General features: G+C 42.3%; 3 protein-coding genes across 3 annotated transcripts; all 3 read left to right on the top strand.

Moving 5' to 3' along the window:
- The first annotated feature begins 1836 nt into the window (after nucleotides 1-1836).
- LOC128710047 (heterogeneous nuclear ribonucleoprotein 27C) lies at nucleotides 1837-3180 on the top strand. The gene has a single exon (XM_053805087.1). It carries the CDS (start codon nucleotides 1954-1956, stop codon nucleotides 3178-3180), a length of 1227 nt encoding a protein of 408 aa, XP_053661062.1. The 5' UTR covers nucleotides 1837-1953.
- Nucleotides 3181-13930: 10750 nt separating this feature from the next.
- On the top strand, nucleotides 13931-14873 carry LOC128717985 (astacin-like). Its single transcript, XM_053811660.1, has 4 exons — nucleotides 13931-13991; nucleotides 14076-14207; nucleotides 14275-14438; nucleotides 14499-14873. The coding sequence occupies exons 1-4, from the start codon at nucleotides 13931-13933 to the stop codon at nucleotides 14871-14873; spliced, it is 732 nt and encodes a 243-aa protein (XP_053667635.1).
- Nucleotides 14874-14963: 90 nt separating this feature from the next.
- LOC128719871 (hatching enzyme 1.2-like) lies at nucleotides 14964-16131 on the top strand. Its single transcript, XM_053813511.1, has 4 exons — nucleotides 14964-15105; nucleotides 15178-15357; nucleotides 15427-15738; nucleotides 15794-16131. The coding sequence occupies exons 1-4, from the start codon at nucleotides 14964-14966 to the stop codon at nucleotides 16129-16131; spliced, it is 972 nt and encodes a 323-aa protein (XP_053669486.1).
- Nucleotides 16132-17802: the final 1671 nt, after the last annotated feature.

Genomic DNA, 17802 nt, shown 5'->3' with positions numbered 1-17802 from the left:
CATTGCATGACGATTGTGTTTTGTTTTGGCGCGAAACCATTCGCGTGTGATTCGAATCACAATGGGACATCAAACAGGATGGATCGATTGAAAGTTGGGAATTAAATTTGTTGTATTAAAATTTGAATTTTGGGTGAAAAAGATTTTTTCCACATTTAAAACGATTTCCACCCAATTTGTGGCAAAAAAGTACTATTATTAATCAATCAAGATAGACGATTGAAAAAGCAAGCAGAATTTTAACAATTTCACTATTTAAAACTGTGTGTAGAATAAAGCTGATTTTTTTCATTTATCGAGCGTTTATCCAGCAAAATATCCATCTTCCATTTACAAAGTTTGAAAATGTGAATTATCCATTTCTTTTGATTCAAAAGTTTCACAAAAAAATGCTGCAATTTTGTCCGATAAACGTGACGTCCGGTGAAAAGTATATGCCCTACCACACATTTCGCCCGGATGACGCCGCACCATTTTCGACAGCTCGAGAGCGAATGCGGCACTCGCGACAACCCACTTTCGCCTCGCCGAAACGTGCTCGAATCGAGCAGCTTGTACAGTGCAGCTAACCTCGAAAAGGTGAAAAGGGAAAAGCGATGGTCAGCACCATTTAATGTTATTTAGATTTCTAAGAAGTTTAATCTTTTTTAGTTTTCTAATTAGTATTTAAGGCATCTTATTAAGATTAAACCCAGAACGCTAAGCATAATTTTAATCTTTAAAACGTAAAGAAGCCGCTAGAAATACTAGAAAGTAAGTAAAACGTACGGTGGCCGCCCGGGAAGCGAAAGAAGTGCCAGGTACCCATACGAAGCGTGTACGACAGCACACACCGTCATCCGTCGTGGCGCATCCGGAACATGGTTCCCGCGAGCCGTGAAAGCAAGCGTGAGATTGTACTTTTTCCGTTTTTGGTGGTCGCATTAGCCTTTTTCGGTGTGCATAGTTGAGTTTTGTCGATCGTGAAAGAAGTGAATTTTCGGTACGTTTGGATCTTTTTTTTCGGAGCAGCTTCTTCCTGCACCCGTACATTATCACCCTCGTTTGTCACTTCCGTGCATCCGTGCGGTGTTACACTTTTGGACCAATCTGGTACGGCTTTTGGGCTCCGGAACCCGGTAACGGTAAGGGGGGGTACGGTGCAAAAGGTTGGATTACCAACGTGGAAGCGATCGTGTGGGATGGTAGTATGATAGAACTAAAGTTGGACACGCATTGGCCACGCTGTTTTTTTTTTTGTGTGAAGCATCATCAAAATTATGCTCGATTTTATGTCGCGATTACGTATGTTCTCGGGGGTTTTCCCCCGTAATGGTGTGACGCGGAATTGTGCGGTCTCGGTGGTGTGTTCTTCTTTCTCTTCTTGTGGCGGACCGCTCGCTAGATGCGGTTAATCACCTTCCTCGTCGTATATCTATCTACCGGGCGTACACACGTACACACATACACATGTACACAAATTCGTGCATGCATCAACACATACTTGGATGTGAAGATATTTTATGTTGCTCTTCTTCCTTTTTTCTCTCTCTTACCTCGTGTCTCGCTTTGTGTCACGTCCTTCTTCCGGACGTCCATTTTGGTGTGCCGCCTCCCTGTGGAAACCCGAATTGATGTGGCTGGATGGTAACACGCCGGTTACCGGATCATCCTTGACCCCTGCATCATATTGCGGCGCAACAACCGGATCTCGCCGTGTGCAGTAAGTGAATAAACACACATCTTTCTCGCGAACGAGTTCGTAGCGGGAAAACCGGCCCCATATAACCATAAACACATACACAACAAGGTAGAGTGCACCATCAACAGCCTGCCGCAGTAGTTGATCCAGGCATCACGACGCATCCCTCAGGCAGCGACGTGTATCATCACCACCATCCTCATCCGCACCGGGGCGCACGGAATCGCAACAGTGAAGGTAGCACCACCAGTAGCGGCACCGGGGCCAGGAAAATGCATCCATCGAAGAAGATGATGCCGGCGGAACTTGATGATCATGAGAAGGGCAAGCTGTTCGTCGGTGGGCTGTCTTGGGAGACGAGCCACGAGAACCTGCAGCGCTACTTCAGCCGGTACGGCGAGGTCATCGATTGTGTGGTGATGAAGAACAACGAGACGGGACGTTCGCGCGGCTTCGGCTTTGTGACGTTCGCCGATCCGGAGAATGTGGAGCGGGCGCTCGAGAACGGGCCGCACACGCTGGACGGTCGCACGATCGATCCGAAACCGTGCAATCCGCGCTCGCAGCATAAGCCGAAGCGGACCGGCGGTTACCCGAAGGTGTTCCTGGGTGGATTGCCGCCCAACATCACCGAGACGGATCTGCGCTCGTTCTTCTGCCGCTACGGTAGCGTGATGGAGGTGGTGATCATGTACGATCAGGAGAAGAAGAAATCGCGCGGCTTCGGGTTCCTGTCGTTCGAGAGCGAGAGTGCGGTCGAGCGGGCCACCGCTGACCACTTCGTGCACATCAGCGGCAAGCAGGTGGAGGTGAAGAAGGCCGAACCGCGCGATGGCAACCAAAACAATAGCAACAGCATGAACGCGGACTCGTACCAGTGGGGTTCGCCGCAAGCACCGCCGATGGGCAACGGGCAGATGGGTGGACCGCCGATTAACATGCAATCGAACATGATCCAGGGCTACCAGAGCTGGGGTTCGTCGCAGCCACAGCAAGGTTACGCTGGGTATGGTGCTGGTGCGGCTGGCGCTGCCAACGCGTACCAGAACTGGGGTGCACCACCGCCGCCGCAGCAGTGGGGCAATTCGTATGCAACGCCGCAGCAAACGCAGGGTTACGGTGCGTACGACATGTACAACAACTCGGGCGCCGGAAGTGCCGGAGGGTACGGTTCGGGCAACTGGAACTCGTGGAACATGCCACCGAACACGGCCGGTTCGGCTACCGGTTCGACCGCGGACATGTACTCGCGTCCACAGTCGGGACCGACGGCCGGTCCGGGTGCTTCGGCGGGACCTAACAGCGGTGGACCATCGAAGCCGGGCTCGGAGTACGGTGGCGGTTCGGCCGCTTACGGTGGTGGTGCAGCTGCTGCCGCTGCCGCTGCGACCGGTTACAACTACTACCAGAACGATCAGAACACGTACAACAATCGGCCACGTTCGGTGTACGGTGCCGGCAGTGATGCCACTTCGCAGCCACCCTATCAGGCGTTCTAAGTTGGAGCGGCGGTTCGATGTTTTCTCTGATGCTGTGGGTGTGAGTTCGGTGAAGCAACAGCATCAGAAATCGATTGTCGTTAGCGTTTGGTAGCTGCAGCTTGATGATGATGAGATTGGAACACATTTAGAGACACAGTTTTACGATTCGAATGGAATGGAAACATTATTAGCAGTAACGTATAGAAAAGAAGCGATAGCAAGAACAACACAACAAGAGCACATCCACACACAAACAAACACACACACACAGGCGCGCATTATCTATCGGTGCGATGCACAGTCAATCCCTGGAGTATCGGAATTCCATCGGAATATAGCAGAAGTAAGAAATTTAAAGGTAGAGCCGATGACGATGAAGATGGAATTTTGATGGTTTGTTTTATAAACTACTGTTGCATTCAAAGCTCATACACACACACACACAACTAACAAAAGGTACACCATCACCACCACAATACAGAAAGCGAGCATCGTATTCATTCAATTATAGCGAAGCAAAAGAAGAAAAAATCGGAAAGCTACTAAGAACGCGAAGAAGATGGAGTAAAATACAAACTCTACATTATAAATAATTATATATACATATAACAAACTGAGCGGTAAACAGCATATATAAACAAGATGAGGGATTCTAATAAGATGAAACTAAACAAGAAAAAGGAAAACACACAGATGCTTAGCAAAGATTATAAGAGTAACACTAGTACTATACAGAAACAAACACATCCATATATACATATAAATGTTCACAAATATCCTCTCCATTAAAAAAAAATCCGCGAAGGAAGGATAAGTAGAAATGGGATGAAGCGAAGCTATGCAGAGAGAGATAGAGAGAGAGAGAATTACTAACTATAATTTTTTGCCGACTTTCGAATGGATGAGGAAGCAAACAAAACACAAATTCATGTTTAAGTAGTTTACAAGAACGAAAGAGAAAGGAAGAGCTAAAGCGTGGTTGAGAGAGGAGGGTAAAACTTTAAACACAAAAAATATATACACACATCGTATTAGGAGGTAGGGACAAAGTAATGGGAAGGGCAAACACACAAGGCTAGATAGAGTAATGTTTTTTTTTTGTGGTGATGTGTGAAATATACTATAAAAACTTTCGAATGCTAAACATGGAAACACACACACACACACACACATACAACTTACCGTCATTGAATTAGGGGTTGAAAATCTTTTGTTGCATTGTAGCCTGTTTCCTGTTCTGGTGGAAATAGTAACGGAAAATGTATTAAAGTAACTAGCTCTTCTTGTATTGTTTTAATTTAGATCGAGGATTAGAAAGACGCGGGGCTTTGCAGTAAAAACTCGATCGTTTAACGAGTTCTTCTACACTCGCGACAGGAGAAAAGCATATAAGTTAGTTGGAACTTTTTTTAAAAATAGTAATCGTGCAAACCGTCACCGACGAGCGTCAATCCGTAATTGAGTGTGAAAATTTGTTATTGGAGTTAATTGTGTTGCTATTTTTTTTTATGAAATATTACCACAAATCAGAGTACGAGCTAGGGCAAAGAGGAGTAGTGAAGCGTTGTGTGTGTATAGAACAGTTAGAGTTCTTTTTTATGGAGTGTAGGTCGAGAAGCATAGAACAAGTGTATCCATTTTCAACACGCCACAGCGATTTATGTCGACACAAAGCATTGCAAAAACAAACAAAACAAAACAGCTCGTTTTAGAGAAAGAAGAGAGTAAACCCTGAATTATTTGAATGGGATGGATGATGAAAGCTTGTTGGAAGAAGTGTATTGCAAAAGAAAAGTATGGTAGCATCTTGTGTTTTACGGTGAAAAAGGCGAATGAAATTGTACGTGAAATGTTTGCAAAACCTTGGTTTCTTTCCATTCGTTCATAGTTTTAATTTCTTCCTTTTCTATCTTTTTCGCATCGTTCCATGAAGGTTTATTTACTTTAATTTACGCGGCTCTATATAATATAGTACGATAGCTTCTTCCTGATTTTGAACCGTTTGCGCAAAACGCAAACCAACCAACCAACCCACACACACGCACCACTGTAGCGCGCCCCTATTGTACGTTTCCTATGGCTAGAGCTTCCACGAGAGAGTTGTATTTTGTACAAAAAACACACACAGTACCACAACTTCTTTTTAGACATACATGTTAGTTCCTTTTTGGCATGTGTTAGGTACAGGCGTGCGTCGTACGTTTTGTTCCCTATCTTCTTTTCCGTTCCAATTAATGTTGTGTGGTAAGGTTTCTTTTTCTACTACGTTTATCGATGGGTAGCACACGCAAGATATGGTTTGATAAGAGGAGGACAAACAACACTGCTTAGATGCATAGTTTATATAGTTGGCATTATAGGAGGGGTAATCGAACTTGATGATTAGGTCGGTCGTAACGCCCGCAAGTTAAACCGGACACGAACACACTCTGCAGGTTACGGGAGGATAAACAAAACTATATGCGTAACGCGCACTCCAGGAAACAATGCTGTGCGCTCTCTGATATACAGTTCGGTACGTTTTAAAAACTGTTTTCGGTTCTCTTTTACAGCTAGGGTTAACCGTTGCAAGTAAAAAGGTAATAAATGCTAAGCAATCCTCTCTTTCTCCCACTTGCCAATACCACATTGTCAGGAAGTGTACGATTAAAAGGAGGTAGAAATTGTGCAGTGGATATCTATAGAGCGAGGGCGAGATATATAATAGCCATTAACTTCAAGTATCCAGAGCAAGCCCACATACACCGGAAGCGCATTGTTGTTTTGTTTTTTTTTTAAATGATAGTGAAACATTTGGTTAACCTCTCGAGCATAAGGATATAGTATTTTTATGTTTTAATTCATCGTATAGCCTTCGGATAGATACGGAACCACTTACTGTACATTTGAGATAACTCCCCCATCCCACGAAGGTCCCAAATGGTCGTGTTTGAATGTAATTACAGTGCGCGGAAGATGCAGGATTGCTTTTCGGCACCTAACCACATATGCTTTTATTCCCAACCTTTCCTTGTTTCCCCCGTGAGTATCCTTGCGTGACACGTTCAGTCCTCCGTTTCCTAACTCCCAAGCCCCTTAACTAATATATAGGTTTGCCTGCCAGGTTTCGAGTAAGCGATTCGTTTTTAAACAATGTACCAATATAGCTAAACTACATTACTACTGCAAGAACACAAAATGTTAACATCTAAGTGGAAGCGTGGATAAAAGCGTTTAAAAAAATTAAACATCTTTTTTAAAAAGAAATGAAAAAAACACTACTATTCCCACGCAACGAAGAACATATACAAAACACTTTATGATAAGGTACACGCGTGCGCCTATCGTGCGTTTTAAGAACAAGAACTGATATTGTGTAACTTTTAGAAAATCAAACCAAGAGGAAAATATGGCAAAAGAAAGACCTCTCAATGCGCGAAGGTTCACGATTATTTTTATTAGACTTACGCACGGTTAATAGCTGGTAAATCGCACACAAGAGGTTTAAAACAACAAAGCAATGGAGATAAATGCGTACACAACAGAACAAGCACACAGGACAGAGAGCATCTATCGCGGCAAAGAAGGCAGGGTTACCGGTTGTGCAAGGGTTTTACGGTTTGATTTAATTCCATCTAGGGGGATTGCAGCAGAACTATCGTTAGTAAAATGGTAGCAAACGCTTAAAGACACACAGCTCTTGTAGGCAGGAGTGGTAGAATGGAAAACCTGTAACTGTATGAATTTATTCTTTTGTAAGTTGACGCCTTGCACTCATCAAGCCCGCGATCGTGTAAGATTTGTTCCTCCTGCCCTGGTTTTGTGGCCGCAAAGGAGAGGAGGAGGGTACGTTGAGGCAAGTTGATCATTTTTAACAGATTAGAGAACAAACTAAAAATCAAACTAAAATAGCGCTAAACTGTAACTAACTGTAGGTGTAGAGTTGTTGAGTGTGTGATCGTTAAGTTAGTGTGCAAGACAGAGAGAGAGAGAGAGCCGATACAAATGGAATCGATTGTGTAAGGTTAGTTCGTTGAGTTAGTAATGCTACTGGTAAAAGTCGAAAACACGAAAGTAAAAATGACAAAAAACTCTACAAAAAAGCCTTAAAATAGTGACGGCGACGGTCGGGTTCCCCTCGTAATAATGTGTGTGTTTTTTTAGTAGGTAGACGCAACCAAGATTTAAGTTGAAATGCTAAGGAAGTGAGTTAAGTAAGGAGGACAACGCCGAATACGGAAGCCCTGTTTTTTTGTTTTTGTTTTAGTTAGCTAGCTAAGAGTGTAGGAACAACAACAAATGCGACAAGTAACTTAAAACAATAATTAAGCCCCCCTCACAGATCAGATTATTTAGAGCAGACAAGAAAGAGGCAAAGGTGTTTGTGGCGTGCGTGCGCGTTTAAAGTCTAAAAAAAGAAGCGTGAATTTTCCCTATTGTTTCCTCCACAATGGCAAAAGGTATCGAATACCATTCCCCCCGAACACCTCCCCGTACACACACACGGTGCGTCGTGAAAACGAGTGTTGATGTTAGATATTTGTTTTTTTTTTCACTGTTTAAATTTACGTCCTTTTGATGTGTTTTTGTTTAAGTAATTCTATGCACACATAAACATATTCTCCTCTAGGTCTCCTCTAATGTGCGCAAAAGTTCATAGTTAAGAGGATAATTGTATTGTTCTTGTTCCCATCTCCTATCCATCGTCCCCTAGGCCCTGCACTTCCGGTGCCTCCTTTATCTACTCCCGCCAAACGATTAATGTACTTGTAAATTCTTTTGCAAAGTCAGCGCCAAGACTCTTCCATCTTGTGTGCTGTTGCGCTCAGTGGAACTCGTTCCACGCTTAAGTATGTTTTGTTCGACCATAAGCAGCTCTATCGTATGTTTGTATTTTTTGTTTTTCTCTCTTTGTGTAGTGCTTGTTTTCTTCCTAAATGTGTAACAGTGTTGTAAACTGAACAGATGAGGTTAGCGGAAAAAAGGAACAATGTAACAATCGAAGGAAAGTAAGAATGAGAGCGTGTGTGTGTGTGTGTGTGTGTGCTACCCGAAAAATCCTATGAGGAAAACCCAGAGTTCGTTATGCTAAGCGCGCTACAGTTGGCGTATAATTTTATGTGTCCCGCATTATGATTATTTTCTTAATTTTTTTTTTTATCCGTCTGTGTAATTTGCTATCTTTTCATTGTCCCATAATTGCTTAAATATACATATATATCATTATAATTCAAGCATATACGTATACAATGCTCGAGTTTGTATCATTTTTTTCTTCTTTATTTTAAAGTCCTCACACAGTCTTTTTGTTTTTGGTTTGAAGTTTTAATTTCTATTCGTATTTTTCCTTCGTTTTGCTTCGTTGATACATAGTATCGAGAACGGCCGTGAAATTCATTTACATAAACTCATCCTGAGAGGAGTGTGCCTTGCTATTGTAATGTGTAACAGCCACATGAAATGTGCGACACTGAACCACCTCCGTATAAGGGTGTTACAAAAACACAATTCATTGCAAATCGTGTGGATAAGATAAGATTTTAATTAGATAATGATGAATTCGTGATTAACAGATAGAACAAACCGTAACGAAACTTTCAAGAAGGAAAATATTTAACTAATAAGAAATCTACGTTAGGATACCGTACTTCAAACTAATGATACTTTTTGTTTAAATTATTTGTTAATTAAATATTAACTTACTACAGGTACACTCCTCTCAGGGAGGACGGTTGCTAGCGCTTATGTTATGAATTGAATGGAAGATAATTCATTCATTCTAAAGGTAACAAAACAAGCGCAAAAAATGGAAAATAGAAAACAAACAATGACGATGAATCAAACGATCAAATGTTTTACAAACGACGAGCATGGACAATTCAAAGTGAAAGCTCTTCTTATTATTTTTATAGTAACGAATACATACGTACGTTTCTGCTCCACAGGGTTACAAATCTTTTTACGTTTATTTCTTTCAATCTTTTTTTTTCTTCGCTTCTACCGGAAGAACACCATATATTTTTTTTTCTCTTTTGTTTTTGTATTTAAATAATCGAACTTAATAAATTTATCCATTTAATATTAATTTGCCGTTGCGGCATGTCTCCTATTATTTTGTATGTTTTTCTTTTATTGTAGCGGTTTTTGTCATTTAGTTTGGTTTATTTTTTCTCGTTTTTTTTTCAATTGACTATCTTTTTTTGTTTGCTTTTAGGTGGTGGTGCCGCATTTAGTGTTTTTACATTCTCGCAAATCCCAGGGCAGCAAACATAATCAACTCACAACAGATGGTAGTTTTGGTCCAATGGCTTCTTTCCGGTAAACTTATGTAGCAAGAACACGGCGGCCAGTTAGGCACGTTAGGAAGGGAAGGCGAAATTCCATAGAACAAACATCTGAAGAGAGCGGCATGTGAAATGTGGTGTGGAGGATAGCGACTAATATTTGGAGTAAGGCCGAAGCATACAACGTAAGAAACGCCACGATTTAAATAACATTTACAGTACTTAAGCAAGCAAATAGAAACAAGTAAACAAAACAAACCAAACAAACAAACAAAAACCCCTATAATTGAAACGATTCTAGCGATGTGGTAAGAAGAAGAAGAAGAAAAACAAAACAAATAGCGACAAAATGGTAAACATGTAAGTTGAAATTGAAAAGACTGGTTAATATCAATTTTGAATTTAAGAAACCGTAATAAGTAAGGAGAATAGGGCAAAAACAAGCGAGCAACAAAAAAACTAATAATCAATAACACTAAAATAAGACGGAACGCGCAACCACGTTGTGCATACGAAACAGTCAAGCGTGCGTAAGAGAGAAATGTAAAACTTGTTGATGAAACCCCCAAGCTAAAGCTCCCGCAACAAACGAAACATGTTATGTAAGAGTTAGAGAAACAAGCGAGAAAATCAATACTAAAGTCTAGTGGTAATATAAATTCTACAACCCTGTTATTGAAGAAGAAATCAAGGCAATGGTTAAAGGTACTGGTTAAGTAATATCTTGATTAGTTTCGCGATCGATCGAACCAAACATGCCAATACATTTGCGTTTGGCCCACAATGCAGAACAATACACTTAGGAGAGTAAACAGTGATACATTGAACCTGTTAAACACTAGCTTTCTGTTTGTCGCTGGTTATGCTCATTGATATAATTAAACAACATTAACAGTTTGTCATACCCATTGCAGAAAAGGGACTGCGAATGAGAAACAAAGTACCTTTGGAACAAAAAACGTTGTTTGCGGATGAAGTTGAAGTTCATTTCACATACACCGACCCGATGGTTAATTTTGTGTTAGTTGAGCCTTGTACAAGGATTGCTCGGACAAAAAAAAACTTTAACTGTAGGGCACAGATTTGAACACTTTTGGTTAGAATTTAGAGACCACACACACTCTGTGTGTGCAAGGCTGTGGATTAGTTCCGACTAGGTCGTCCCGTAGTATGCATTTCCGTTGAGCGTTTATCTCACTTCTCTTTTAATGGGGACGGTTTACTATTACCACAATTTTTCTTCGACCCATTGTCGGAACGGATGTTTAGTGTACTAAGCGGAACGATAGCGTTCCGGAAGGATGATAGGTATCGTTCGGACAATTGCTACAATTGCTAGATGCTAGAAGTGGTAAGAAAGGCCAAGAGCGCGTTATAGAGTTATAAGCAGAGATATATTTTTCCATTGCTACACGTAAATACTACTAACAACCCTGTCAATAGTTGCTAATGCCGTCGACCTTTACAGAAAGTCGGGTCGAGTTCGGGCAGAACGAGATCAGTTTTACTACGTTCTAGGAAGTCGGCACTCCACCGGGAAGGTGCAGCTGTTTGAGGATGATTTCCTTTACCTATACTCAACTTTTCCCCGTTAACTCTACTAGCTGTAAGCGATCGTTTTAAAATCTTTATCTGTGCGGTGATTGCCGATGAGCGTAGAGGGAACTGAGCGTACCGTCACGCGGGGAGGGCGCACTACAACTGAAAACAGTAATCTTAGTAAGTTATACATTTATACAATGCTATTGTTTACTACGATAAGTCACTCGGGAAGGCCACTCCAATTGGGAAGGAAAGTATTAGGGACGCTATCCGTAAACACTAGGAAATGAAAAAAAAAAAAAACGAACGCTACAATAAAACCGGAAAGAAGCATTTGGACTTTGCTTGCGGAATGGTGAACATTTTCGTTGATTTTGCGAAAGTATGTTTTGTCTGTATTGTGTGTTTTATCATACAAACCTCTGCAACGTACTGTCCGAAGAACAACATGAAAAAGGAACGTTAAACAACAACACAAAAAGAGGAAAAGATAATAAAACTGTATGCAAAACAGAAAGAATGAAAATTGTAGAAACGATTGGAAAACACCGAGCATTGTGACACGGTACCGTACACGCTCATGAAACACACACACGCATTTTTTGAAAACAAAAAGAAACACACTCACCCTCGATAATATATATGTAATCTAACGTTACTTAAGCATAGAGAAGAAAAACTAGCAAACATACATACACAACAAAAACTTATACATATTGACACAAAATCTGAAACGAATGAAGCTAAACACAATTTAATGGATTTAGAGAACGAGAGAACATAATTTTCGTTTCTGACATTGCCTTATTAACTTTAACAAAGTGAAGTGGTGTAATGAGTGGCGGAGAGTACCGAATAATTCACAGAGCAGAATAATAAGCCCAATATAAGTGGAAAGCGGTAGTAGTATGGAGTGAATTGATATGATGCCTAGCTTTCGGTAGTGGTAAGTGAGCTGCACAGCTGTAAAGCAGTTGCGCAATAGTCGAGCATTTTAGTGGAAGAAATAATACGAAGGCGATCATATTGCCAACAACACTTGACTTCCCTGTTGAAATCCACGTTTTTTCGATCGATAGAAGTTGCGAAACACAAAAATCTCTCCGATGGTTCTAGATCCTTGATTGCAAGTAGATTACGACACACACACACTCGCTAAAAACAACCAACATAGGAAGCTTTGGTAAATTGTGTGTGCGTGTTGCTGCTGAATGATTCTAGCATCGAGCGCATATTTTAAGATTTGACTAAGATGATATAATATACACACACACACCCACACACACCATTTTGCGTAGAAAGGGGAGATTCTCTGTATTGTGTATTGGGAGCAATACATTAAACTGCATACGTTTGCATTCATGTATTGACTGCTACCACCATTTTCCACCTCGTTCATCTAATTCGAGCGTGCGTGCGTGTGTGTTTTTTGTCTCTCCCCCGCCACAAACGATGATCAATAAAACAAATGAAACAATGAATAGTGTGTAAACACGGAGGATGTGTGCTTTGATGATGTAACGTAGTAGTGTCACGGAAACCCAATATTTAGTAGTATTTAATCGCTAACAAGTAAATGATATAAGGTAATAATAACACTAATACAATATCAATGTACTCTTAAAACACCTTTAAACTATGATAACTAGCAGGTAAACGATGAAATGTTGATGAATGAGATGTGTATTAAAACATGATACTATTTTAGAAAACAAAAAAACAAAAAATCCAGTACACTTAATTAAACTTAAGACAGAAAGGCGAACAACAGATATATCCATGGAGCAACAATAAAGCCCTCCGGTGTCGGTGGGATTTTGATGGGCGGCTGGCTTTTCAGGGCAGTAATGACAATGATACGATTACTTTTGCAGAACGAATGCCGGCCGGAAAATGCAGCAGAACGTTCGTTGAACAGTTTTAGACGGCAGAGCCACAAACTCATTTCACACGGTGGTAGCACGATGCGTTCGGTTCTCACGGCAACACAATCGTTAGTGCTTAGTTTTAGGCGGCCGAAACCGGTGGCACCTCAAAGGTAACGAACCACGCGTATGTGTGTGACGTACCACCAAAGATCCTACCTTATCCGACGAAATATTTACGACAGATGTAGAAGGCTAGGTTTAGTTTTCTGGTCTCGTTTCCAGATTGGTTTTTTGCCAGAAAACTGGGTTTTGAGTTGCGTTAGCCCACTGCCAGCGTGTTTTTTTTTTGGTTCAGTACTCAATAACAACGGCTCCATACACTGAAGCGGGGAAAAAAACACAATCAACAGAAGTGTAAAAGTTTGTATAAATGAGCTCGGAAACAAACACACGAAACATCCCAATGATACCACATTGGTGGACGACAGGTGGAAGAAATACAAGCAAAAGAAACGGAAATAGCAAAGAAACACTGTTAGTACACCTAGATGGTTTAGCAAGAGCACCAAACAATAGTCAAAGGATGAACATGACCAACACACATCTTTCGCCATCGGTGGGCCATGTTTTGTTGTAGTGCAGGTATCAATCCTACGAGCAAATAGTTTCTCCCGACTTTATCTCTCCCTTCCTTCCCGACACGTGCTCCACTGATGCTGTTTCCCTTTTCCGTTTTTTTGCTTTGCAAAGCGGTCGTGCAAAGGCAAGAAGTAACTGAGAAGCGCTAATGTAATGTGTTTATTATGAGTAAAACAAAAACATAAAAAAGAATAAGGGAAAAAGTATTCGCAAAAAAAACAACTGGTTGTTTGTATGGAAATTATTTAATGAAGAAAACAAAATGAACAAATTCAATCAAAAGCATCATCAGCTTGTACTATGTGTCGGTTGGCGGTGTGTGTGTTTGATTCCTCTTGTAGTGCCCCGAAGAGATGACATAGGTGAGTGTGTTTGTGAAGCTGACTCCATCTGTTTTTGTGTTCTCGGTGTAGTATGAAAATAACTCGCAACCTGAGTTAGTGAGCTTGGTGAAAGATGGTTCGTAGTACGACAGTTTTTGTAAGTCTCTTCCTGTTTATGTCGCCGAAAGAAACCGGTAAATATGGAGTTTGGTTCGGTTAACACAACATACTTAAAGCACTACGAATACAACACAGCCAATTCTGAAACATTCCGATAGAAAAACAGATCTCGGATTTGGGAGATTGTACGCCCTTCAGACGACAATATGGTACTGTTATGGAACGCGTTCTGCCTAAGGACTACCGATGGTCTAATGCTACGATACCATACGTATATGATGGAGTTTTTGGTACCGAAACTGAAAAACACAACCCAACCTTCACTTGCCATTGAATGTTTGTGGTTCCCATTTCTAGATGCAATTGAACTATCGAGCATAGCCGGCACAATGGAGCTATTAGCCGCACAGTCCTGCCTACGATTTAAGCAACGAACCTCAGAAAACCACTACCTCGTAGTATCTAACCGGCTGGGAGCAGGATGTTGGGCAGATACAGGCCGCCAGCCACAAGGACAAACGGTAATGCGAGATCACTATAGGATACGGTCCGATGCTCAATTGTTTTGTTTTTGCTTTTAGTACATGAACCTCTCGCAACAGTGCACTAAACACCCCGGAACGATACTGCACGAGCTGATGCACGTGATTGGTTTGCTGCATCAACATACGCGACCCGATCGCGATCATTACCTGTGCGTGTTGTACGACAACGTAATGCCGCATCCCGTGGCTCAATACAGCTACGAAATCGTTCGACCTTGGACGGATCTTGCATTCCCGTTGCCTTACGACTTTGAAAGCATTATGCATTATACGCCGGAGATGTACAGTGTCGCACCGGGCCGATTGCCCACCATGGTCCCACGCCATCCCTGGAATAACATCGCATTGGGTCAAAGAGATCGACTTACCGACTATGACGTGCTAGGAATACAGTTCCTTTACTGCCTGTAGTCAATGGACCGTGTTTGTTGTTGGAAGTGGAAGTCGCATGAGTTCAGCTTAGAACAACTTTGTTTGATCAGTTTGGCTTGGTTTGTAAGAATGCGAACATTATTTGGGAGCTGGGTGTCGAGGTTAGCGTGGTTGGCTGTGTTAAACACACTGTACGCTACCTCCGAGTTGATTCCGATCGATCTTTCCATCTTTGGCAGCACGCTGTACCGTGTGATCGATACATCCGTAGGTAGGGGACGGTGTGGTTTCTTCATTAAAGTGAAATTATAGGAAAACTACCATCGTTTGCACCTAATAACAGACTCACTCGTTCGAAACCATGATCCCATGTCGGATCGGGAACCGTGGGAGCTTGGGAATCTTGTCGGTGGCGATATGAGGCTTCCAAGACCACGCTTTCAGAATGCTCTTGCGGGACCACCGGATGCGGCTTATCGTTGGCCGAATGCAACCGTCGTCTATTCGATTGATGGAAGCTTCAGTGAGTACTAACAGCAAGTGCTAGTATCAAACGGGTTTATAGCATGGATTTGATTTCTCATCGAAACAGGTTCCACTGAGCTGGAGTTCATAAATGGAGCCATGGGGGAATTCGAACGACACACCTGCGTCCGGTTTCGTAGACGCCGGGCTGGACAGGACGTTGCCTACGTTTCGATTGACAATTCCGACGCCGGGTGTTGGAGTGACGTAGGTCGAGGCGTTGAACGCACCGTACTAAACCTGCAATCGGGCTGTGTCACTTCGCTCACAACGCCAGTGCACGAGCTGATGCACACACTCGGCTTCTATCATGAACATAACCGACAAGATCGAGACCGTTACGTTGCCATCCTGTACGAGAACATGTTACCTGACAAATGTATGAGGTACAGTAATACGCGAATGTATGCTTTTTTAATTGTTTTGCACATCAGCTTTACAGAGTAACTTCGATCTGGTTAATTCAGAAAACACGACCACTTTCAATGTGCCGTACGATCTTGGCAGCATCATGCACTACCGGAGGGATGCTTTTTCAAAACAACCGAACACGTTGGATACGATGCGTGCCAAGGTGCCTTGGGACGGTGAGCTAGGGCAAAGGAACTCGCTGTCCTGGTACGACGCATTGCTGATCAACATCATGTACTGCGGTGTACAGGTACCAAGAGAACCATTGCCGATTCCGTCACGCTGGATTCCTGCGAAGGCTTACGGACGTAAGGATCGGTTCCGGTATCGGCGTGTAATGCGGGGCAATGGGAATTACTGAATAGTTTTCGAGACAAATGGTTTACAAGTCAAGATGCGTTGTATTCAAAATTTATTATTCAACTGCAAATTAAAGGACACATTGGTGGCCGTACCATTTCTTCAGAAAGCAAGAATATGATGTTGTCATTTGCAGGCATAAATGGTAACGTTAACCCGAAACGCTTTCCGGTCTGTGTCGGATAAGTTTTTGGCAGAATAACTACCATTCGGTGGGGTGTGAAACCATGCAACGAAGTTATCCGTCCATTCAACTACTGAGAATTGTAACAGTAAGGGTGCTACCCCACCTTCGGTTAGGAAATGCTTCGGACCGGAAAAGTTCAGCTAGTTACCTTTTTCCAGTTGAAGTGATTATTTATTTCCCATTGGTACATCCTGGGTGTGTCCAGGCCCCAAGCTCAATTAACCACAGGTAGGTGAGTTTTTAACAGTTTCTACCAAATTTTACCTTCATTTGCAGTCAAGCGTGGTTTGGACGAGTTGGTGAATTTGCCAAAAAAAAGTGGGCTTCTGTAGATGATCTGATGGTTTTCATGTAGTTTGAATTCATTTATCAGTAACGCTCTATGTTTTTCCAAGAACTCAAATAAGTTTGGTAGTTATTATGTAGCGTTAACATTTTATTTACACTTGAATGCCTCGTTGGCGCTGGCTTCTTGCAAATATTCATCCAAACCGCAAACAGCACAGCGTTTGAGCAACTTTTCCAAACTTTTCACTGGTTTTTATACTTTCGTTTCCAATAGGCTTTCCCGTGCGAAAGACGCGTTACCGAACGCAATGAATTTACGATGATTTCTGAACGGGCAAACGCCCCCCTCCCACAAAGAATCCCGGACGGGCGCAATCTGGGAGTTAATTATCATTTTGGATGTTATGAATTGGAGTTTCATGTCGAATACCCGCCTACGGTCAATCTGAATGCCGGTAGAAATCTTGCTACCAACGGTGCCGGTAAACTACAACCCAAAGAAAGGGAACTTTTCAAAGTCTTATTAATTTATCTGTTACGTTTTGGTTGGGTCGTTTCACAAATATGGAAAACATGTTCGGTCTCTGTTCTAGGGGAGGATTGGGGGTGTTGTGAATTGTGTGCTAAATGAAAACTCCACTCACACTGAAAGCAACCTTTTTTTGGAGGTCGGGAAGCAGGGACAGAAAAGGTTTCGGCCAAAGGATCTTTTGGTGTCGCTACGTTTGTCCATGTGTATGCTGAAATTAAATCCTTTCTCAATCTAACGGGAACCGAACCCCTTTCCTGTGCACAAAGCACCACCAACGCCGGTGATGGGGTTTTCCAGGGGGTTGTTAGTGGGATGATTAACACGTCGTATGCATGAAAAGTCCATTGCCATGCGTAACAGCTACATATCGGGCGTTGAAATTCCCTTCGGTCAATTCCCAGTGGTCTGGTAGGGAATGGAACGGGGGTGCCGAGGTACGCAATACAATAGATCAAAATTTGTCATAAATTTTCCGCAACAACAAAGCTAGCATCAACACTCGACTCACACCGTCGCTAACATCGTAAACAATCGAATGATGAACAGGCTTTCTATTGTCTCGTCCTTTTATGTCGCCTTTCGCAAGGAAGCGAGAATCTGGTCCCGAGGGTTTGCAACCAGATCCGGAAATGTACACGATATTTGTTTCTTCCGTTTCATCAAAC

The sequence above is a fragment of the Anopheles marshallii genome, chromosome 2 (genome assembly GCF_943734725.1).
Source record: "Anopheles marshallii chromosome 2, idAnoMarsDA_429_01, whole genome shotgun sequence".
In the NCBI taxonomy this organism is placed as follows: domain Eukaryota; kingdom Metazoa; phylum Arthropoda; class Insecta; order Diptera; family Culicidae; genus Anopheles; species Anopheles marshallii.
The sequence above is the reverse complement of the archived record's forward strand: the minus strand, read 5'-3'. Positions and strand labels throughout refer to the sequence as shown.